At 51.2% G+C, this 21424-nt stretch overlaps 10 protein-coding genes across 10 annotated transcripts; 5 read left to right on the plus strand and 5 right to left on the minus strand.

Moving 5' to 3' along the window:
• The first annotated feature begins 1 nt into the window (after position 1).
• Positions 2-1143, plus strand: BDV14DRAFT_157655 (uncharacterized protein). The gene is made up of 2 exons (XM_073766692.1): positions 2-576; positions 640-1143. The coding sequence occupies exons 1-2, from the start codon at positions 284-286 to the stop codon at positions 752-754; spliced, it is 408 nt and encodes a 135-aa protein (XP_073622811.1). The 5' UTR covers positions 2-283; the 3' UTR covers positions 755-1143.
• On the minus strand, positions 1070-4420 carry BDV14DRAFT_157809 (RING finger and CHY zinc finger domain-containing protein). The gene is made up of 3 exons (XM_073766701.1): positions 2560-4420; positions 2141-2505; positions 1070-2090 (listed from the first exon to the last, which is right to left on the minus strand). The coding sequence occupies exons 1-3, from the start codon at positions 3820-3822 to the stop codon at positions 1511-1513; spliced, it is 2208 nt and encodes a 735-aa protein (XP_073622812.1). The 5' UTR covers positions 3823-4420; the 3' UTR covers positions 1070-1510.
• BDV14DRAFT_157727 (SKI complex subunit WD repeat protein SKI8) lies at positions 3906-5928 on the plus strand. The gene is made up of 6 exons (XM_073766696.1): positions 3906-4309; positions 4372-4405; positions 4463-4875; positions 4929-5022; positions 5090-5276; positions 5330-5928. The coding sequence occupies exons 1-6, from the start codon at positions 4307-4309 to the stop codon at positions 5511-5513; spliced, it is 915 nt and encodes a 304-aa protein (XP_073622813.1). The 5' UTR covers positions 3906-4306; the 3' UTR covers positions 5514-5928.
• On the plus strand, positions 5853-9509 carry BDV14DRAFT_183956 (IQ calmodulin-binding motif domain protein). Its single transcript, XM_073770440.1, has one exon. It carries the CDS (start codon positions 6343-6345, stop codon positions 9298-9300), a length of 2958 nt encoding a protein of 985 aa, XP_073622814.1. The 5' UTR covers positions 5853-6342; the 3' UTR covers positions 9301-9509.
• Positions 9477-11118, plus strand: cia1 (iron-sulfur cluster assembly protein CIA1). The gene has a single exon (XM_073766693.1). It carries the CDS (start codon positions 9676-9678, stop codon positions 11020-11022), a length of 1347 nt encoding a protein of 448 aa, XP_073622815.1. The 5' UTR covers positions 9477-9675; the 3' UTR covers positions 11023-11118.
• kexA (serine-type carboxypeptidase kexA) lies at positions 11119-13331 on the minus strand. The gene is made up of 3 exons (XM_073766700.1): positions 13064-13331; positions 12645-13005; positions 11119-12579 (listed from the first exon to the last, which is right to left on the minus strand). The coding sequence occupies exons 1-3, from the start codon at positions 13219-13221 to the stop codon at positions 11215-11217; spliced, it is 1884 nt and encodes a 627-aa protein (XP_073622816.1). The 5' UTR covers positions 13222-13331; the 3' UTR covers positions 11119-11214.
• Positions 13332-13472: 141 nt separating this feature from the next.
• BDV14DRAFT_183960 (SAM-dependent methyltransferase) lies at positions 13473-15023 on the minus strand. Its single transcript, XM_073770441.1, has 6 exons — positions 14733-15023; positions 14335-14679; positions 14256-14273; positions 14090-14200; positions 13908-14026; positions 13473-13832 (listed from the first exon to the last, which is right to left on the minus strand). Exons 2-6 carry the CDS (start codon positions 14666-14668, stop codon positions 13776-13778), a joined length of 639 nt encoding a protein of 212 aa, XP_073622817.1. The 5' UTR covers positions 14669-14679; positions 14733-15023; the 3' UTR covers positions 13473-13775.
• Positions 15024-15493: 470 nt separating this feature from the next.
• On the plus strand, positions 15494-16509 carry BDV14DRAFT_157733 (endosulfine family protein). The gene is made up of 3 exons (XM_073766697.1): positions 15494-15716; positions 15776-15859; positions 15924-16509. The coding sequence occupies exons 1-3, from the start codon at positions 15681-15683 to the stop codon at positions 16323-16325; spliced, it is 522 nt and encodes a 173-aa protein (XP_073622818.1). The 5' UTR covers positions 15494-15680; the 3' UTR covers positions 16326-16509.
• An 891-nt stretch (positions 16510-17400) lies between these two features.
• On the minus strand, positions 17401-19966 carry BDV14DRAFT_157797 (ICE2 family protein). The gene is made up of 2 exons (XM_073766699.1): positions 18705-19966; positions 17401-18642 (listed from the first exon to the last, which is right to left on the minus strand). The coding sequence occupies exons 1-2, from the start codon at positions 19224-19226 to the stop codon at positions 17836-17838; spliced, it is 1329 nt and encodes a 442-aa protein (XP_073622819.1). The 5' UTR covers positions 19227-19966; the 3' UTR covers positions 17401-17835.
• Positions 19967-21421, minus strand: BDV14DRAFT_183963 (uncharacterized protein). Its single transcript, XM_073770442.1, has one exon. The coding sequence runs from the start codon at positions 21283-21285 to the stop codon at positions 20707-20709; it is 579 nt and encodes a 192-aa protein (XP_073622820.1). The 5' UTR covers positions 21286-21421; the 3' UTR covers positions 19967-20706.
• Between the last annotated feature and the right edge of the window lie 3 nt (positions 21422-21424).

Here is a 21424-nt window from a genome sequence, read left to right on the forward strand (position 1 = left end):
TAACGATGATGAACTTGTATGCAAGATAAAAGTCGCGCCAGACACGACAATAAGACATGGACAGAGCTGGAGGTGGGAAAGTGAAAGAGGTGCAGTGAAAGGGCACCCAGGCTTCAGCGCCATTTCGGCCTAACGTGGGCCCGCGGTTCATGCTGGCCCGGCTCGATTAGGTTAGCGCGGTACTCCAGGAACCTTACCACGTCAACTTGCGCCGTTGCGCGCCAGCAGATCCGCTGGCTCCAACGATTTCGCTCTGACTTGCATCTTCACAACTCTTGGGACAATGAATACAGCCCTCGCAGACTCGAAACCAATTGTTGCGGCCTATCGTCAGCTCTACCGCCACGGTCTGAAGGCTGTCAATTATTCGACTCCGGCTCGCCATGTTCTTCTCCGGACGTTGCGCTCATCGTTTCGCTCTTCGTCGGTTCGGGATTTCGACCCTCAGCGCATTACCAATACCGTGGGCTTTCTTCACAGGGCCGCAGACATCTCTGGCGTCGAACATAAAATTGTCAAAAACCTGCTCATGATAAGATACTGGGATCAACCCGGAGTAAAAGCGAATTTGCGGCTGTATGTTTCTCCTTTCAAGTATTGTTTGCTGCATATTGAGACAGAAGGCTAACTGTTTTCTAGGATCAAGGGACTAGCACTCAATCAAAGAGACCCTACCCTACGGAAAGATGCTCGACAACAGTTTGACCGAACCCTGATGCTCCTCAATGAGAGCTTGGGAACATGCTTGAGATAATACGAGAAAGGAAACCCTTCTACTGCGAATTGCAGTCTGCTTGTAAATACTGCAGGTTACAATCGTCTCTTAACGGTATAATGCGATGCGCGACTTCGTGAGCTGGCAACCGAGAAGAGATGTGGTTCAATCCGTCAACTCTCAATCCCGTGATGCCTGGGCTCGACCTCCTGCTCAACTGTCAAAGCAGCTATCTCATTCTTCTAGCACGGATGAAAGGCAGTGTGGACGAGCTGTCATTGCTCGTTATATCCTTGCTGAATCAGACATTCTCGTTGGAAACGAATGTCGCCGTGCGTCGTCTGGACAGAATTAAGCGCATTGCTCGAAATACTGTAGCGGAGACAAGGTGCCATCAGTGACTGGGGTGCTTGCCAGATCACATTCAAGTTATGGCCAGCAAATTTCGACGCCACAGTTTTAAGGGCGATTTCTCCGGAACATCTTGGCTACTAGGCTTCTATTGATGAAATGAATGCCGAATGAAAATGTATGGTCTTGGGGTTCAAAGTTGAGATGAATATTTAGGGACCTCGAGCCCTTTGATCGTTGTGATGCACCAAATCTATCTGACTCCGGATCAATGCGTTGCTCCACTAAGAAAGTCATGGTCCAGGTCGGTTAACTCCAAACACCCGAATCTCATATCGCTTAAGTATGGGGCTATGCAGCTGGGCCTGCCAGCTGATGCCAATGCATCCTAGTGGTATGTGGTCCAGCCATTTTCACTTCAATCGTGTACCCGACATATACGCATCATCGATGCCCAAATATATCAATGCCCTCCTCTTCCTCTTCATCTTCTTCATCCTCCTTATCATCAGACTCGCTACTGGAGTCTGAAGGTTCTTCGCCCTCTTCGCCCTCTTCGCCGTCGTCTGCCGGGTCGGTGACCCTGCTCAAGAAACCATATCTATACTTAAATCTAGTGCCCCAGATGCTAAGCTCACCCTCTCCATCGTTTTCTTCGCTCGGATTGAATCGACTTCCAAAGAAGGATGTCGACGTAGAGCTTTGTGACTGACGGTCAGGCGGTATGCCGAAATAATTGCTGATCACGGGTGACACAGCCCGGCCACGAGTAAGGTTATAGGAATGAAATCTTTCCGATCGGTTTGCGGAACGAGATGAGTTGAATTGGGGGTGTGGGCCTGTTCCTGGTGCTGAACAGGGGTCAATTTGCAGCGGCGCTAAAGGTGGCAGCGTCGAGTCGTCAGCGCCGTGGGAAGACGATCTGAACCTGGAAGCTGGAAAGCCCCCGCCCTCTACGTCCTGCTCCAAGTGGCCTTCATCGCCCTGAAGCACACTAAGCTGGGTGGTGTTGTATGATTCACACCTGGATCATGAGCTAGTTTGTGGGCAGAGTCGAACTGATGTTGTACTTACATATCACACTTCAAACCTAGCCAGTGGTACTTGACCACCGATTTGGTCCCACAATCATTGCAAGTGATAATGGCCTTGGTGTCCTTGAAGTCGGCTGGCATCGGCTGGCTTTGAATTGTTCTGTCCAGGTTACGGAAGGTTGCTTCCATGTTCGTGATTGTTTTGCTGCATATTGGGCAGCGGTAAGATGATTTTGAATACTCGGAAAGGCATCGCTGGTGAATGCTGTGTCCACACCGCATGAAGACGACCGTTTCGGGAGACGTAAACATGTAATCTCCACAAATAGGACAATCACATTGCGTTGAACGCTCGATGCACCGATGTGTCTTTTCGATTGAGACTGGGAGACAGACACTGCAAGTCTGCAATTAGTTAGCATAAGATCCTAGTTCTACTGTCCACATGATGGTGCTGACCTTGCAATGGAAGAAATCCTTCCCTATGCCCTTGCCAATACGGCAAATGCCGCAGTCATTGCAGTGGTAGATGCTTTTACTGGCGTCATTGTCCCATAGCCTACATGCTACGCAATAGTACTCCGCCGCCAGCTCACCACACCATTTGCAATATTGCGCGGCTGGTTGAGCATGGCCACACAGCATACATAGCATGTTCTCTGTTTTCGGCCGATCAAGACGGTGATCTTCGATCTCATCATGGCAAAACCGACAAGTATACCACTTTCTGCAGTCAAAGCATTGTAGTTTGACGTTTCTTTTATAATGTGGGCAGCCCAGGCAAGGCCCGTCCACTTCTTCAGCATCCGGATCCTCCAGATCATCGGCAGGTACTTCTGTCTCTACCTTGGGATGGAAAGTAGGCTTAAGATCTTCGGCCGTCAGATTGTGAATGACATCTTGTAGAGCTGAAATTGCTGTAGAGGCCGAGGAGACGGAGGGGTGGTCGAAAGACTGGCCACTCCACCGGTTTGGGGTATCCGCTCGTTCGGGGGTTCGAAATGACGGGGTAGGGGACGATATCGGGGAAAGATGGCTGCCCGAAAAAGCTTGGAATGATGTGTATTTCTCTGTCATTAGATCGTGGATCATGCGGGCTTGCTCGGTGTTAGTGTACCCCAGATCACGAATCGCATGAATCCGCTTCCGCAGGGCACCCATTCCATCATCTTCGGGAAGCAGGAATTGTCCACCCATTTCATCTAATTCAGGATTGCGATTTGAGGACTCTTGATCCTCTTGAGGACCATCTGAGCTGATATCAGAACCATATTGTGTCGTATTAGGAACAAAGTGGGATTCGATGGATGTGGCGGGGTTGTTTTGGATGCTGGTACTTGAAGTACTCTCTACGTCCCGTGGAGACGTGTGCCGAACATGAGATCGGTCCTGCTCTGGGCAGATGCCATTGGACTGAGGAAGCGTGGCGCTTGAGTCGATTGGAGGTGATAAAGACGCGACCAGGGTCTCAGTTTCAGTTTCGGTGAATCCCTTACTCCCTGAGTGCCCCGCCGTATGTTTCTCCTGGTTTGAACCTGACATTGTAGGATCCTCGCTATCATCGCTGCATTTGTAGTTTGCCGAATGTTCTATGTCATGAGGCTTGGGGTGTGTATTGTGAGGCTCATCATCGGCAGCAGGCTGACGATTTGATTGCTGAGGTAAACGGAGAGCTTTCTGGACGACAGGTTTCGAGAGGAAGGAATCCAGGATCCCGCTCATGAAGATTGGAGTCAGCAATGAATGAAAAAAGGAACTAAGGCTGAAAGCGATCTGAATAGTTCGAGCTAAGGCCCGCCCAAGCAGTCAGGAACGATCGGATCACACTGTCTTATTTGTAGCTGGAGCCCGTGACCCAATGCCTTCTCGTTTCGGCATGTGAAGAGCACTGCCCGCTTCGAGTCACCTGACAATCTGCACTTCCAGGCTTCATGCACAATGTTGTCATGCAGCTACCTCACTGGTAGTGACCTGGCCTGAAGGTTGATCCGGCTGTAGAGAAGTGCATAGCTCCCTAGGTAGACTTGTTGATGCTGGCGGTGGACAACCGCACCTTGCATTATTCTGATAGTTCAAGTTGAATGAACCAGCCGCTGATGACCTCATCCGGCTGCAGCTCGTCCCACAACAAGACTTCAACCACAAACCGCCAGCGCCCAGCAAAACAGTCAGTGCCAAACGGCACTTTAAGAATTTTCGATAAAGGATGGTAGGGGTTATACAAGCTAGACTCATATAATTGACTCGGTGCTAACCCAGCATCGATATTAGTCGAAGCAATACCTCTCTTACGGTTCTGCAGATAGTAGGCCCATTACTTGTATCCCTCACTGTCTAGGCTTATTTTACTAAACGACTATAGCTCACCCAACCGATATTTTTTCCCTGGCCGTGACCGACAAGCAGATTTTATCGGCGTCAGGCTCTAATGCTCTACAAGTCCACTCAACAACCGATCCTGATTTCCCTCTAGTACAGACCCTTAAAGCCCATAAGGTCGGGTGTCACCATGTGGTGACAGATGCAAAGGGTTCAAGGGCAGTCAGTGTTGGCTTTGGAGGCGAGGTTGTGATCTGGAAATCCCAAGACGGAACATGGTCTAAGACGAAGGATGTTGCGCTGGGAGAACTCTGGGCTGTTGCACTGTCTGCCGATGGGCAATTCCTAGCCGGAACTACTCAAAGTGGCCATATCAAGATTTGGGATCTTGATTCCAACGAACAGGAGATAAGAGACCATGAAACAAAGGGCAGTTTCGGAACCTGTATAGATTTGGTGAGCTTCTTCCGGTTGGTTGTTTCCTCTTGGTGCTCATGCGGTGCGCATAGTCAGCGGACGGCAAATTCATCGCCAGTGGCCACGAAAACGGCAGCGTCTATATCTTCAGTACAGAGACCGGGCGCATGCCATTCAGCTTGTCAGGTAGGTACTGCCGACAGATTTATCTTCGTAGTTCTCCCAAGAGTAGCTCCAGCTAACAGTCTTACAGGTCTCGTGAAACCGGTACGAGCTGTTGCGTTCTCACCAGGCGGAAAATTCCTTGCTGCGGCTGGGGACTCAAGGGTCATTTTACTATATGATACAAATTCTGGCGAGCAAGTGGCCAGTCTGACCGGTCATGCTGCGTGGATTTTATCCCTCTCTTGGAGCAACACCGGAGAGTATCTCTTGAGCGGGTAAGTGCTCTTCTTTCCCGTCATAGGCAAGGAGTTAACCAGCTGGACTGTAGGTCTTTTGATGGCAAAGTCAAGGTTTGGTCAATCGACACGAAGAGCTGTGTTGCAACACACTCGGAAACTGAGAGTGCCATCTGGAGTGCGACATGGTTACCAAAGGTTGGGAAGTCGGAGGGCTTCGCGACGGCTGGTGCCAGCAGAAGCATTTCCTTCTACAGGGAAGCCACGGGAGGTTAGAAGAGGTAAACACGGGCATCAAACTCTCTCGAAGGCCCCAGCATTCCAGAATCTCCAATCTTGCCCATGTATTCGGAGTCGGGCGTGTCTACCTGCACAGTATCGCAGGGCTGCCTGTGAACTAGATTTGATCTGCATACGGTATCCCACAATGTCAGGTCTGTGAATTGCGCGGTACAGCAACCGATCATCCGACGATTAGCGAGAATAAGCACAATTCACCCTCACTACTTGCGTAGTCAATCAATAAACGGATGTTATGCTTCGATGGCACCCTGTAGATGCGCTTAGCTAAGCACCCCGGTTGCGGCAGCTTCGATCGACTTCTTCGGGCTCACTTGCTCACGCTGATGGCGGAGGCGGCGAATGGCCTCGACGATACTACGTGCATGATTGATTGCTTATCTACTCAACTATGTATCCTTCCTCCGACTATTCTTAAGTCGCTCCCTTCTGCGCCTTTTCCTTTACTCTGCCATTCTTTCTCCTGATTGATACTCTCCCCTTCCTTCCTGGGCTTTACGTTCGCTTCTGAAACAGAGCACGGATCTTCCTACAGCTTGGGTCCTGTTCTCATCAAAACACCGATAAGCAAGACTTCCTCCTTTTACGGAGACTACGCCAGGACAGTAGCCAGTGACGCAACTTTCGGGCTGAAATCATCTATATTCTTACCTACCTTTGCGCGACCCGATCCCGCCCTTCGCTTTGAATCATCGACCAAGGACTTCGCTGAAGCTACTTGCCGCTATCGATAATCACCCCTCCCGAGCCACCGACTATCCGCATGCGTCAAGATAGACGACCCCCGCCTTCGTTTCAATAGACCATGATCCGTCGCAATTCAGATATAGAAATACAATTGCCCGATGCTAGCGATGCGGTTGCGCCCGAAACTCTCAGTGAACCGGACGTTGAAATGCTGTCCGATGAGTCGCCCCTTTCGCTAAGTCTCCCAGCGCATCTCGCAACGCGTTTTGCTCGCAAATCCAGTGTCGCTCGACGCTCCTCTGCAGCTTCATCTCGACGAAACTCGATTTCCTCGTTACATTCCCAACATTCGAACGCGGCTTCTCATGGAGCAACTGCTACCAATCATATCGCCCAACATCTCCGCCGAGCGTCCATTCTTGAAAGCCGTAAAGCGAGACTTGCGGATCGTGCTCTACATGCGGAAAAGGTGAGGCTACGTGCTGCCTTAACGAAAGCTGCTACGCGGAATCTTCAAAGAGAAGGGAGGGCATTAGCCGCTCAGCAGGCTCGCGAACGCTTGCTGGCGGAGATCACAGCCAAGTGCGAGGAGGAAGTTAGACGTGCGAAGAAGAAAGCGGAAGACAATCGTGAGAAAAAGGCTGCTGAGCACGCACGCCTCCGAGTGGAAATGGAAGAGAAGTTTGCCGAAGCGGAAAAGAGGCGTCTCTTATACCAGCAAACTCCTCGTCGTCACCGCACAAGCAGCTCTACTACCGAAGAAAAGAAAGTAGTGACCATGAAGAAATTGTCCGAGGACGCCGCGTCGCGCAAGATCCAAAGAGTTTGGCGAGCGCATCACGCGAAAGTGGTCATAGCGGAGTTTCTCGCTCTCAACATTACGACGGAGCGAATCCGCGGTATGACCTTCGAGGAAGTCGGTGCTCTGTTGTCGGAAGAGAAAGTTTTGTCCACCACCGCTCGGGTTCTTCGTCTTTGCGGCTTGCAGGATATGGAAAGCGGTACTTTAGGTGGCAGAGGTGCCGTGCGTACATTCCTCAGCAGCTATCTGATTGTCACTCATCCTCGCGAAGTACTGAGCGGCGACGGTGAGCAGGAGCAAGACTTGATTGCCAAAGCTGGGGAGCTTCTCGCTGCTTTTGGACAAGTTACACCGTTGCTGTCTTCCGGTTGTTGCTCACCGACAACAATTTCTACAGAGATACAGACTCTGTGTGAGGAGTACAATGTTTTTTTTTCTGCATTCCATGCATGGAAGACGCACGACTCCAGTGTTCTCATAGAGATTATGCTCGCTCAATTCATTGAACTGGAATTGATCTGGCAGACAGTGAAAGACGACCAGGCTGGCGGCGTAGCGGATGACTACCGCCAGGGCATTCGACAAAACCAGATTCTCCTGCTTGCTAGGCTCAAACGCCTGGCAGGTCCTGATCGAGCCATGCAGATGGTTCGGGATGCCTTGAAGAAGGCTAAGCGGCAGAAGAAGAAGTCGGGCTCCAAGCGAGCCATTCCGCGATCAGCGGAAGTTGCATCAGCGACAGCGAACACCGAAGCTCTCACGGAGAGCGTGGCTTCGCCGATAAGCGAAAGCTTCAACAATGTGGACAGCGCAGTTTTGCAGGAACTGGAGAGACAACGCTTGTCACCACACGAGCAATACACGAAAATCCTTACTGCTCTTCCTGAGAATCGTGCTTTGGTCCACGAACTTCTCGTTAACAAAGAGTTTAAGATAGAGGAAAAGTCGTATACAGAGCCCCGCAAGCGGGTTATGGAGCACATGTGCGCTCTGATGCGGCGCGATGTTGAGGCTGGGTCCGGTACAACCTGGATTGTAGCTATGGCCACTGTGATTCAGGATCGTTTGTTACGCTCCCTCCGGCCCGGCAACTCCTTACATGTGTTGATCAGTGAGGTACTTGACCCTAAGCTGGTAGAAAGCCAGTGTAAAGCCCGGGCTTTCTCCTACGATGCTTTTTTCAATTTCATGACTACAATACTTCCGAAGCTTTGTGCGCCTTACCGCGACCCAATGGTAAACGCCTTTGCCGAAGACACATCAGGGGATGCGATTGATCGCTTGGCAAGACTCATGGGAATCATAGACCTTTTGTCTCTTGATCACACCAATTTCATGATCCAAGTTGCGGCACCCCAGCTCATTCAAGAGGCCCCGGGATATGAACAAAGGACCTTCGAGAGAGGTTTGCAAGATGGCTCCTTGAGTATAGGGAAAAGCAAACGATTCTGGCGGACACACCGCAAGATCCTTGTTGACGAGATGCGGAAACGCGACCCGGAAGGTATTCACGGGGAACCCCAACCGCCCCCATCGAAGATCTACGCTCATGGCCTTGCGGATCTCGTTTTCAGCAATGCACCAGTGTCCGATGATTTGGTTCCCGAGACCCTAGAGCTAGATCGCGAAAGACTAGGCACGCTGCATGCCCAGGCGTTCAAGATAGTGGCCACAGCTTCAATACTTCTCACAGCCAAGAACCTTCTCAAGCGTGATGCGCGTGCGCAATGGAAGGCCGAAGCCGATCGGATACTGTCTCTGGATTTCAACGATGTGTCTACCGAGCGCATTCAATCAATTCTCGAGTCCACCCACCCCATGCCCTCCAATGCTAGTGCTCAGCTAGCGGCCACTATCAGACGAGTGCTCTCTCCGGTAGCGACAGCATGTGAAGCGGCCTCTTTCACGGCGAGCCAGGCGTCCGTTGAAGTCCACGTTCAGGCGTCCGCGGAGGAGCCGTCATCCTTGTCAATTTCGGAGGGCTCCGCATCCTCAAATTTAGTTGGAACTGGGTCCACCGGCTTCGCGGATCCAGTGGCACGTCTCATTTTATCTCGCTTGCGAGCACATGTACTCTCCCGACTCAGCGCATCGAGTGCAAGCGAACGAGTCCGAGCGACAAGTACTGCAAGCCAGAGCTTGGCTGGAGCAGGAATGCCCGAGTTTGTAAGCCAAGTCGGTCAATTGACAGAGGAGCTGGCCAAGGTGTGTGAAGTTGATTGGCAGTGTCATGGAACGATCTACGACCGGATTATCAGTGAAAGTGGTTTATAGAGTTCAGCGGCGTAGATGAGCTGTCTTTTTAGATTTTGAATACTGGCTTTTGAATGCATTTCCGGTTCGCCCGGCGCAGTCATGTGTAATTAGCTTGATAGTAGCTGCTAGTAATCAGTATCGACTAGTCTAGAACCACTTTACGCCAGGACTTTTTATAATAATTAGTACCATGGTTGTTAAACGTATACATATGGAGATATATATTCTGGGACACACCGATTGACTTCCGCGGACAACATCATGCTAGCCTTTCCTATCACCCGCAACCCCACCTAATCCAATCTTCTCCCCGCCGCCCATCACTCCAGCTCCCAAGCCAACACTCACTCCAAACACCCTCCCTTCTCTACCTTCAGCCTCAAGTCACCAACAATGGCAGCGACCGAAGCTGGCCATCCCCCCTCGCCAACCCTCACCCTCAGCCTTCTCTCCGACCTGACCCCGCCATCCCTCGAACGCACCTGGCTCACAGCACCGCATCCCACCCTCCCGCTCGTCGCAACCTGCAGCTCTGACAAGACAGTTCGCGTCTACTCACTCACAAACTTCCGTCTCCTCTCCACCATCTCAGGCGGCCACAAGCGCAGCGTCCGCACCTGCGCCTGGAAGCCCAACGTCTCAGGCGAGTCCGTCCTCGCAACAGGAAGCTTCGACGCAACCGTCGGCGTCTGGAGAAGATGGGATAACTACGGAGAGACAATTGGTGCCGCGCAAGACGGTGACGATGTCATTCCCGGTCGAGGCGGAGAAGAAGGTACAGAGGAAGACGAGGACGAAGAATGGCGCTTTGCCGTCCTACTTGACGGGCATGATAGCGAAGTCAAGTCCGTTTCGTGGTCTGCGTCTGGTATGTTACTTGCTACATGCTCGCGCGACAAATCGATTTGGATCTGGGAGGATCTCGATGACGGAGACAACAACTTTGAGACTGTTGCCGTGATGCAGGAGCATGAGGGGGACGTCAAGTGCGTTGCTTGGCATCCGGCCGAGGAGTGTCTTGCTAGCGGGAGCTACGACGATACGATCCGCATTTGGAGAGAGGATATTGATGATTGGGGGCAGGTTGCTTGTATTCGGGGCCATGGGGGGACCGTCTGGGGTGTCGATTGGGAAGGTTCTGAGAATGTACCCTCTGTAGAGAATGGATCTGGACCGGCAGATGAGTGGAAGAGGTGGCATGCTCTTTCGGGTCCTCGTCTTGCGTCTTGCTCACACGATAAGACTGTTCGTGTTTGGCGACGGCAGCCCAAGGCGCAGGGGGGTGGTCCTGGGGCTGGCGCGATGCCCAGTATCATCCGGCCGGCTGGTATAGATGAGACTTGGGAGGAAAGTGCAATTCTCCCACATGCGCACGAGCTCTCGATATATGCTGTTGCCTGGAGTCGAAGGACAGGCCTTTTGGCCTCCGTTGGTGCAGATGGACGCATCGTGGTCTACGAAGAACGATTCGAGGCTGCCTCGCAGACCGATCCTCAACCCATGGATACTGATGGTGCCGATGCTACGAGCGCTACGCCACAGCCCTCCACGACATGGAGTATCGTCGCGGTTATGGATGGTGCTCATGACATCTACGAGATCAACCACGTTGTGTGGGCGAAACGGGCTGACCGGGGCCGGGACGAGAATAAAGAAGAGGAGGTGCTGGTCACCACCGCCGATGACGGGAGCATCAAGGTGTGGACATACACGATGAGTTCTGTACCATGCAGTATTTAGTTGATGGACCTGGAAAAGAAAGCACACTATATATAGAGGATAGATCAACACAAATGGCTCGGGTCATGATGTTCATTTCTAGATAAGAGTTGTATGTATCATTTTATTCACGGCACCCAATCATGTATGCGCCGTTATATAGAATGCTAAGAGAGACCAGTCATCCAAAAATGCAAAAAGGAAGAAGACAAACTATTCTACAAGATTACCCTCGGCCCGCGACGATGTAGCCTGAGCTTGAGCCTGCTGCTGCCCTTGCTCCTTTCTATGATCCTCATCGTCACTGTCGTCGCCAACGGCATAGTTCTCTCGGTCCAAGCCCGGTGAATGCAGGTCATCCAATTCAGCTTCATCAAAGTCACCAGCCTCCACGTCTGCTCCGTTATTACGCTTGTTCGTAAAGCGTCCCAAGACGGAAGTTGAGCTCGGAGACTTGAAGGATATGCCGCGGTAGCCACTGTGCCGTTGGCGGCTGCGCCAGATGAAGAAGCCCCAGACCAGGACACCGATGATGACCACGACGAGGACGGCCTCGCCGGACTTGGCGTAGGCATTCCACTCTGTTTCCTTGATCTTCTGCTGCTCCTCCTCTTCGGCGACGGTGCTGTTGGGGTGTCCGCCGACAGAGGTCTGAAGAAGTGGTTCGCCGTCGATGCGAGAGTCCGCTGGGACACCGCCGATGCTGGCAATGTCGACGTTCATGAAGCGGTCTACCATGTCTCGGGAGGGGCGGGGAAGATCGAATGGAACCATGTGGCTGGCATTGTAGAAGAGGACGTAGGTCAGGTTCCTCGCTTTTTGGTAGTATCCAGCAGGTTCGTCTTCGAATGTCCAGTCGTGTCGTGGAGCCCAAACACCCGGTGAGGTCTCGAACCCGGTACCGCCAGCCCACTTCATGTTGCTGATGAATTGCTCGGTTCCGTGATGATTACAAATCAAGTCTTTGTCACCACTGAAAAGAAGAACTTCGACACCTGATTCGAGTAGCCCGGGAAGCAGTTTGACTGCTGGCTCAGACTTCTGTGGGCGGAATGTGCGGCCTACATCACCATCACACTCGTCCCATCCTGACTGCTTTTCCGGGTTGATGTGCAAAGCTTGGATAACCTCGGGGTTTTGTAGGTATGGTTTCATATCAGCCAGGTCCGGCGGCCAGGTCATACCGCAAGAATCGGCACTGTCGCGCAGCCGAATGTCGTACATGTTGAGACATTGTTGTTCTGAATTGAGAGTCTTCTCAAGCAGCTTGTTGAGAACTGCCTCACAACTCATGATAGAAACCTTGGGGTGCCCATTTTCCATTTTAGACTTGCAAACAGAGAGAAGGACTTCGAGCTCCTTTCCGACTTTGCTACCTTCCTCCACCAGGCCTTCTTGGTACGCAAAGCTCAAGTAGGCCGGGTACTGCTCCATAGGTGATATCCAACCATTACCAATAAGAAGGCCACGAAGACTCCAACGAGGTGTGCTGCCTTGAATCTTTTTGTTTCGCTCCTGAATAGCTTGCGCAATGTACGGGATGTACTGGCCTGCATAGGACTCGCCGGCGATGTAGATCTGTAAAGAAGATATGAATCAGCATGAAGACAACACTCAACCGCGGTAATGGGTAGTATACGTACATCATCCCGCTCATACTCCGGGAAAATGGCAAACCATTTCTCCAAGAATGTGACAAATTGTGTGGCCATCTCATCTAGCTCATGGAGGTAGCTGTTTGTATTCGCGTAACTGAACCCAGTCCCAACAGGCTGATCGACGAAGAGAAGATTCGCAAACTCGTCCCATGAGCCCTCGTTGTATTCCAAAGTCGCATTATCCTTCAGGCGGTACGGGCCAACTTCCATCAATGCTCCATCCATCGAACTGCAGCCGGGTCCTCCGTTCAGCCATATTACTGTCCGTTGGCGATTCGCAATGTGACGGTTTTGGTAGTGCCAAAAGAAGAGATGTCCATTGTGCTCGGGGTCTACTTCGATATGCCTAAACAAAGCGGAAGGGTCAGTCGCGCTCAATAATGCTGACAGATTAGAAAGCTCACCCAGCATGCATCTTCAATTGGGGCCCTTCCGGCGCCCCGGGTAATGAGTGCACATAGTAATCCGCAGCTGATTGCGCCAGTACTGCGACGGAATTGAGGAAGACCAGTGGCAGTGCCCATGCTGATAACGGCGCACCCCGTGTCCTCCTAGAAGCCATCGTAGAATGAAATGACCGCCGATGGCACGGTAGCAAAGAGTTCGAAGAGGAACTCGAAAGTTGGAGTATAGAAAGCGAGGCTTCAAGGACTCATTGATGGTAATATTCTAATGCCGCGCCGGGTCCGATTCCGCACGCGAGCGGCGGAGGAACAACTGATGACGTGCCTGGAAACGAACCGGAGGACTCCAACAACAGCAAATATAAAAGGAGAGAGAGAATGTCAGAAAGAGAGAAGAGACGAAGAAAGGGAGTGAGTAAAGAAGAGCAAGATGATGGGCGAGGCTGTGACTGTGGTGAAACTACAGGCAGCGTGGCCATTCGTAAGCTGATTACGGTCCCTTACCAGATTGGGGCCCGCGCTGGGAGGCCAAGAGGTATTTAAGGGTACGGACATCGTCACGGCTGCCAGACTTGCCGCTTTCGACGCTCAATTAGGTACACTCTTGAAGACATTCATGATCTTTATTGTGAATTCTGCCATTGAGTTTCTTTGATTGCTGTTCATGAAGTGTTGGCTGTATAGACGCATTTCGACTGCCCCGCGCGCATGGCTAGAATAGATCCTCAATCCCCTGATCAGCATCCTTCTTGATAAGCTCCACCATGCCCTGATAGTAGTGACAAGTCAGCGAGATCGGCTCTGTCCAAAAACAATTCAGGGTGGTGAGGCTACTATGGCGTACCTTGGGCATGATAGGCTCGCCGTTGCTGTCTTTCACGTAGCGGAAAGGCATCTCAGTCCGTTCATGATCATTGATCACGATTTCCGGATGGTCGACGTATTGAATCTCCTCTAAGGGAACTGATAATGGTCAGTGTTTTCTGATATGCCATCAGTCTCAGAAGCTGGATGTGGATTGGCTACCTCTATCGTGAACCACCATACGAGTAACTCGCACAGCCGTATCCGTCGTCATTTGCACGGGTCCAAGTCGCCTCCCCTCATAGCCCTTCTTCCTGAGCTCGGAGGTGCGGTCTAGATTCAGCCCATTAGTGGGAAGGGTGCCTGCAAGTGGTTGAAATCAACTTACCTCGTGGAGGGTCATCACCTGTGTCACCGAGGTTAGTCCAAACCAAGCCTGTGCAGCATGATTCACAAAGGGTGCGCACCTAGAATTCCTCCGAACAAGAAGACCTCGAAAGTGTCCCCATCTTCGGGGCTAAGCTCAGTTCTCGCTGAAGGGTCCAGCAAGCAGACCTTGGATCTACGGTCTGCAAAGACTTCCTCGATGCTGCGATGCTCAACCTCAAGCCCTTTGGTTGCGGCTAATTCATCCGGCATCTGCAGAGACTCAGGGACTGAACTCAAGAGGAATTTACTGCCAGAAGCATGGGCTTCTCGAGCAATGCAGGCATACTCCAGAGCGGACCAGGCACCCAGTTCGGGGTCTAGATGCTCAACCACGATAGTGACGGGCGTAGTGGAAGGATTTTGGTTGCCCATAGTTATTGGACCTGGAGTATTGGTCAGCAAAAGCAAAGAAATAATCTTGGAGTTGGGTATCTACTTCACGAGCCAAAAAGAAGTCTATAGAAAAGAGAAGAGTTTTGGTGGGTTTAGGTATCGACGCAACGGCCAAAAGCTTTCGATGAGGGGCTGAGAGATTGGTTCTGTGCCCACCAATTGTTCTACCTCACGCAGACTTGAGGTTTCTGTCGTCAAACCAGTTCCTCAATTCCGAAAGGTCTACTGCTCACATGAAGTTATAGAAAGTGAATTTATTGCCCAAGAAATATGACGATCTCGCCCATGGTCGGCGACAGGCGAGTCTAAACTCAGTCTGGCTAAAGGTGTGTATGCTGAAGAACTCTGGACCACACTTGGTCCATCCATCCATCCATCCATCCATCCATCCATTCCGTTCATTTCTGATGACCAGCACTCTTTGGGTCTGGGGAACCGGTTCTTCAGATTAACTCAGATGGTGCCTCTAAGAACATCATTATCTCTCAATTTGACACAGATAAGAGTAAGACAGCAGACGAGACTCGCAGCAATTCCTAGGATTCCGTTTCAGATCCGCGGGTCTAACCGAATGGAGCAAGCGACTTGCCGAGTTGGGCATCGAGTGATGTGCTAATCAATCCAAGTAGTTAGTATGGGCCCTGTCGTCTGTTAGACTTCACCCATTATTGTCCTCCCCAAGTACTTCTTTCCTCCATTTCCCCTCTGCTTGTTCTCAGTCTGCTCGTTTCAACCTTCCTACCTGCTATCTGGAACTTTTCCTGTGCATTTTCGTCTGTGATAAATTGCTCCAACCCTTTACTTCTCTGAAATACATCATCCTCATTCCCCGCCGTCAGTGGGGTCTTCTGACGACACCCAACATCGCCTCGTCCAACCTCCCCGCCCGACATCTTCAGTAGTGAAATACTGACCAACTGCCCGTCTTTCTACCTACTGTTTCTTCCAACCAACATATCTTCCAGTCGAGCACTCACAACCAGCTCTCAAGATGAATCCCCACCAGCAGAACAAGATTGATACTAGCGTATGCTTGCCAGCTGTCCGTCCCCGCTGTACATCAACCTGACTCTGATTGTAATATAGAAATTGAGCCCTGATGAGCAGCGTTTGCTTCGTCTCTATGGCAAAATGCCCAACAAGAAGGATCTACTCCAGAACAAGCTTAAGGTATGTGATTCCGCTCTGGTTACCGCACTTGTACTCGGAACCTAACGTCTTGATAATCTTCTAGGAGCGCAAGTACTTCGACTCCGGCGACTATGCTCTTAGCAAAGCTGGAAAGGCTTCCGACGTTGGTGTGACCAACATTGGCTCACAACACCCAGTTCCCGAGAACATCCCTCATCTTACTGCCACGTCGCCCGGTGCGAACAACCCTGCGGCTGGGAACAATGGCGGAAGCATCAGCGCTCAGGGAGGACAGCATATTCCTGGCAGTATCAGCAGCCACCCGGGATCCGTTGGCTTCCAGAGTCGAAGCCCTATCAAGGAGACAAGCTTCCTCCAACGCGGAAGAAGTGTGGATGATTTTGAAAACACGCCCGAAGTGGGAACGGCCGAGGCCGTGGAGAAGGACCAGGAAGAAGCCGTGAGCCCTCCTCCTGCTACCGAAGGTGTTCCAATTCGGCGGTGATCAATCCTCTCAAAACGGCCGTTCTCAACTCTCCTATTTCTTACACATTGCCCCTTTCGTTATTATACCAGTGAACGTTAGTACGAAAAGAGCCTGGCGCTTGGTTTCTGCCTTGTCCTTGGTGTAATTCCGAACGTTGATTTCCCAATCCGAACACGTCAAGCGTCGAGGGGTTAGAAAAAAAAAAGCAAAGGGGCCTTGTGCGGGGTACTGCTCCAATACCCTGACGTGGTCACCTGAGCATCTACAGCATCCGTTCCCAGGAAATGCTTCGCCCCGATCGACCCTATTCTTCGGTTGGAGGGACTGTGTCACTACTCCTATGGTTGTACACCTACCCCCCAAATACTGTTAGTCGGGCTCGCGCATGATCTGCGCTTGTTTCATGTTGGCGCTGGATTTGGGCATGATATCACATCTCTATCTATATTCACCTGTCCCATTTTACTCGTCTTTGTTCATATTGATATCACATCAGTCATTGATTACTTTTATGAACATTCAATGTTTATGTGCGCCTGTAATTATATTTATGCTTTCTATGCTCTATATTGGCAACGGCGGCGTGTACATACTACGACTGTGGGAATGGATCTCGGTGATACCTCGGTACCTCTGTACTCCAGGCACTACCGCGTGACCTTCATATCCTTGTTTTGCCGGCACCATATGCTATTGTATAAACCGTATCTGCAATGAATCCCCCATTCTTGAGTACTATAATCAGAGATATTATAATCTGTCCCTATTTTGATACATTGATGTGACCCATGTGTGACCGAATAGATGTAGGAGTGGTAATCTAGAGTTGGACGCCAGCCTCAGCGTTGGTGTAGGAAGGGGATATTGGAGATAGCTGAAGCTATGGTGATCTCGCCATGGGATAATTTCGGACGTAGGAATGAAGTAGGATAAGAAATCTAGGATGTACAGTTTGGGATGAAGAACATGAAAGAGACGGTACATGGGTAGCATAATTCAACGAAATGACTTGGGGTATATTGACAGGAAAGAGATCTCATGGGTGACAAACTGGTGAAGGGTCGTCAGGCTAGTAAAGCGGTGCTCGAACAGCTCCAAGGGCAAACGGTGGCCCAAGGTAGGGAGCTGGATTCCTCGTAGCGGATACGATGGCTGAGTGTTCATGGTGAAGGGCTCAACTCGAGGCATCTTGAGGCGTGGATGAAATCAAGGCCGAGGCTGAGAATGGGTTGAAACAGCGTGCTTCTGAGTGCGCATGGGGAGATCAAGCGAACAGGGGTTAAGGGCGGACGGATTTGGTTCTGACGCAGGTAGGATTATCGCCTTTTGTAAGACGCCGCCTTGACCGGATGTACAGACGGCTTGGTACCTGCCGACCGGATTTCGAAGCCCTGAGGACCAAGATGTTATGTTCCGGTCTCTGACGCAATGCAACACATCTAGGGTATAGCACGAGCAAGGAAGAGGTCAAGTCTCATGAGCGTGAGACAATTTAGAGGGGTATGGGTTTCGTAATCAGGGGGCGTGCTCAGTCCGTCTTCCAATGACCAGCCAATCCTGAATCTAGATCATCAGCCGCTCCAAGCCAGAGCTCGACGGCGTAAAGGGCCAGGGTGCCAGCAAGGTTGATCCAACGCCATAGGTTTCCACCTCCAGCGCCTTGGGTGCTCCACCACTGCCCGTTACCACCCATGGCTTGCGAAGTTGTTGCAAAGTGCTGCATGAGCAGACTGGTGTAGACAGAAATAAGAACTGATGGGGAAAAGTAGCTGAGGAAGCCCAAAAATTGGCCAGCCGCATCCGAGTCATCCAATGAAGCTTCTTGGGAGAGCGCGCGAGCGCCTGATTCGCGAACTGCAGGTATGATGCGAGTAGAAGCATACAAAACGAGAATGCGGTAAGTCAGTGAGATCAATACCGATGGAGTAACAGCGCTGAACACTGCAGTGATCATGTTGAACGCAGCGTGGATGATGGAAGGAAGGAGAGACATGGCGTGCATCAGGGTGGTGTATGAGGCCATGATGATGGGTGGAAGAGGAGGGAAGTCCCCGGCTTGCGCGGGTGACGGTACTGGTTCCTCCACAGGATGAGATGGCTGGTAATCCGTGAAGATCTGATAGATGCACAAAACGACGTAAGCGAATAGAAGCGAGCTCTCAACCGGGTTTCCTCTGCCGCTTCCAATTCCCCAAGCGCATAGTATCACCGCGCACGTCACAGTCACGCCTATCAGCGCAGCGTCAACATTGGAGATCTCAGGAAACTGGAGCACGCGCCAGAGAAAGTACACGGAGCTTGAGATAATGGAGGCCGAAAGGACAAGGAAGCCGATCTATTGCACGAAATGCGAGTTAGCTTCTGAACGGTTATTTCTAAATGTCAAAAAGCACTTACCATCCAGCTATCGCTGCGACCACCACGATTCACGAGCCATCGAGTGATCTGACCAGCAGCCTGAATAACCAACAAACTGCAGAAGCCTTCTGCCAGCTGGAACACTGGAGTCGACCACCTGAGGAGTTTGTCCCAGTTACCGATGGCTATAGATTCCAGCAGTCCATCGCGTCCGAAAAGCCAGCCTTGAATAGAGGAGTCTTGTGCACGCTTCCCACTGAAGGTCCTTTCCACCCATGATGTATTGCCGTCAGTGTCGACGGAGAACCGGTTGAGCGACCAGATAAGGAGTATCGGAATGAGGATCCATTGCGCAGAACTGATGAGGACGATGAGAGAAGAGCGAAACCAAGATCGATCGGGTGTCGAGAGCTTCAAGACAGAGAAAAGAAAGTAGAATGTTGCGAGGGAGAGTGAAAAGGCCAGACCACATGTCTTCCCACCCACGTCGAACGCTAGCGGGATTGAGGAGACAATAACGATCAAGAAGAGGGCCGATGTTAATACTCGAAAGAGCCACATTGGGCCGGTTGCTCAGAGGCGCGGACAGAAACGCGCGCCCGGAGGGATGAAGATGATAGAAGTCGGTGGTGAGCTCGATCGACGCGCTGTCGGTTAAACAGCCTCCAGGAACAGGTCGAACCTGGAGGGAGCGGGGGACAGAGGCGAAGGGAATATCAGCAAGCGAGCATCGAGTGTGTCGTAGAGTGAGTGAAAGGCGGTTGGGGATTGTTGCAGAGAGACGACGACCCTTTCTTGCCTGTGGGATGCTGTTCTTGTGTCCGTCTGGCCAGGAAGTTTTGATCTTATCTTCAAGCGGGACGGGAACTGCGAGGCGGCTTTCACGTGGTCCGTGCTGCAATACAGATGACCGCTCTGGACAGGAAGTAGTACTTTTGACTGTACCAAGAAATTAGCAAATTTATTCAGAGAGGACCGTTGAGAAGTAATGCGAAGTAGAAACGGGAAAAAGGCGAGGTGTGAATTTGGAGAGAAGAGTGCAGGCGGGCTAGTGTTTGTTAGATCCAGAAATCACGATGCAGGAGCAGCAAAGTATTCTGCAGTCGCTAAAAAGCTTTGAACAAGCGGTCAACTGGAGAACCAGCTGGCATTCAAGAGAACTTCTGCTAGTTCCTGAGTCTAAATACTGACAGCCCCAGTCTAGTTAACTCCGCCTACCTTCGAACACGAGCCAGCGACAGCAATATGATTGAACTCTACGTCTAGGCGCATTATTGTTGAGATCGGCCTCGACTGTGCGCACTGGAAACAACAAGATAGATCTAGCATAGACTAGCCCGACTTGGGTTCTAGAGGACAAGCTAAACTCGACTGACTCAGGGCCCGAGCTCGTCCGTCTCCGCTCCCGTCAATGGTCCTCGTGCCCTTCACTTCATCCCATCTAAACAATCCATGACAACAACTGGGCGACTGTTGATCATGGCCCTCCGCCTCCAAGTTGCGTCATAAAGCGCCAGACCCGAGACTCTATAATGAACTTTTCTAGGATACATGCTGTGGACTGCTTCCTGCGCATGCATCGGTCCCAGAAACCTTATATTCCACAACATCCATTGCGTTCGCAGCGCGAAATCTAAGTGACATGCTTTTATCAAGGGATTTGCATCATCCCGATCGTTATATATCTCTCTCGAATAAGCGACGAGTCGTGTTTGTTCCAATAAGATAATGCGTCGAGGGAAACCATGCTGCAAACAGCCAAACCTTCTCTGTCGCTACCGTGCTGAACTCGAAGATGCGTTCATGGCATGCAAATACCAAGTCTCTGGCGTTAATCCATTGGACAACGGTTGATTGAGGTGTCTAAGCCACCCAAGATTTGCCGCTTCCCCAGAACCGGCGAGTCGACAAGTGAGTTCATGTGCCTAGACGGTTGGTCTGTTCCACGGTGATGAAGTCGTGGGAAGCCTATTAAGCCCATAGGACTGCGAAAATAGGGCGATTCTTTGGTTGGTGACATTTGAATCTCCTGGGGCGCGAATCAATGTCTGATGTTGAGAGAGCTGATGTCCTCAATGCTACCGGTTCCATCACCAGTAGGTTGTCCACCCTTAGCGTCAGGGTGTATGTCCGATGTGTCTTCACGCTCCCCGAAAGCCCGCTGGATGAGCTTGGCTTTGATTATGGCCCCTTTCAGACGCTCGTCTACATCTGTGACGGCTTCTTCTGTGTTCTGCATTGGCAGCGATGCTGGGTCAACCAATTCAAGAAGGGTGTCAAGGTTTCTTGCGAGTCGAGAGCTATGCGGAAAGCTTTCCATTTCCTTGCAGACGAAAGGGCTCATAGAACTCTTCTCTTCTTTCGTCCCAGCAAGTGCATCGGTGTCCGAAGTGTTTGTCGCATGAGCATCTTGTTTCATTGTCGCAAGCCTTTGAGCCCAAACCAATGCTTTGCCATAGAGTTTTCCCAATTCGACAAACTTCTCGAATCCCTTCTCCACTGCGAACACACTTCCTTCCGTATAGCCAGCCCCCGCGCCATCCGCAGCTCCTAGATCGAATCCTTCTTTGTAGAAATCTTCCTCCAGATCCAGTAGGCTTTCAAAAATATTCGCGTCCATGCTGGCGAGTACTCCAACGCGCCGTAGCCAGCAACGAAAGTATATTCGAACTCAAAAGCTGCAAATTCTCGATGGCCAACAAGGAAGCAGAGAAAAAAAAGTCGAGGTGCGCGGAGTTGAATGTTGCGCGAGCGTGAGG

Source organism: Aspergillus stella-maris (assembly GCF_047715825.1).
Source record: "Aspergillus stella-maris strain CBS 113639 unplaced genomic scaffold BDV14scaffold_92, whole genome shotgun sequence".
Taxonomy (NCBI): Eukaryota; Fungi; Ascomycota; class Eurotiomycetes; order Eurotiales; family Aspergillaceae; genus Aspergillus; species Aspergillus stella-maris.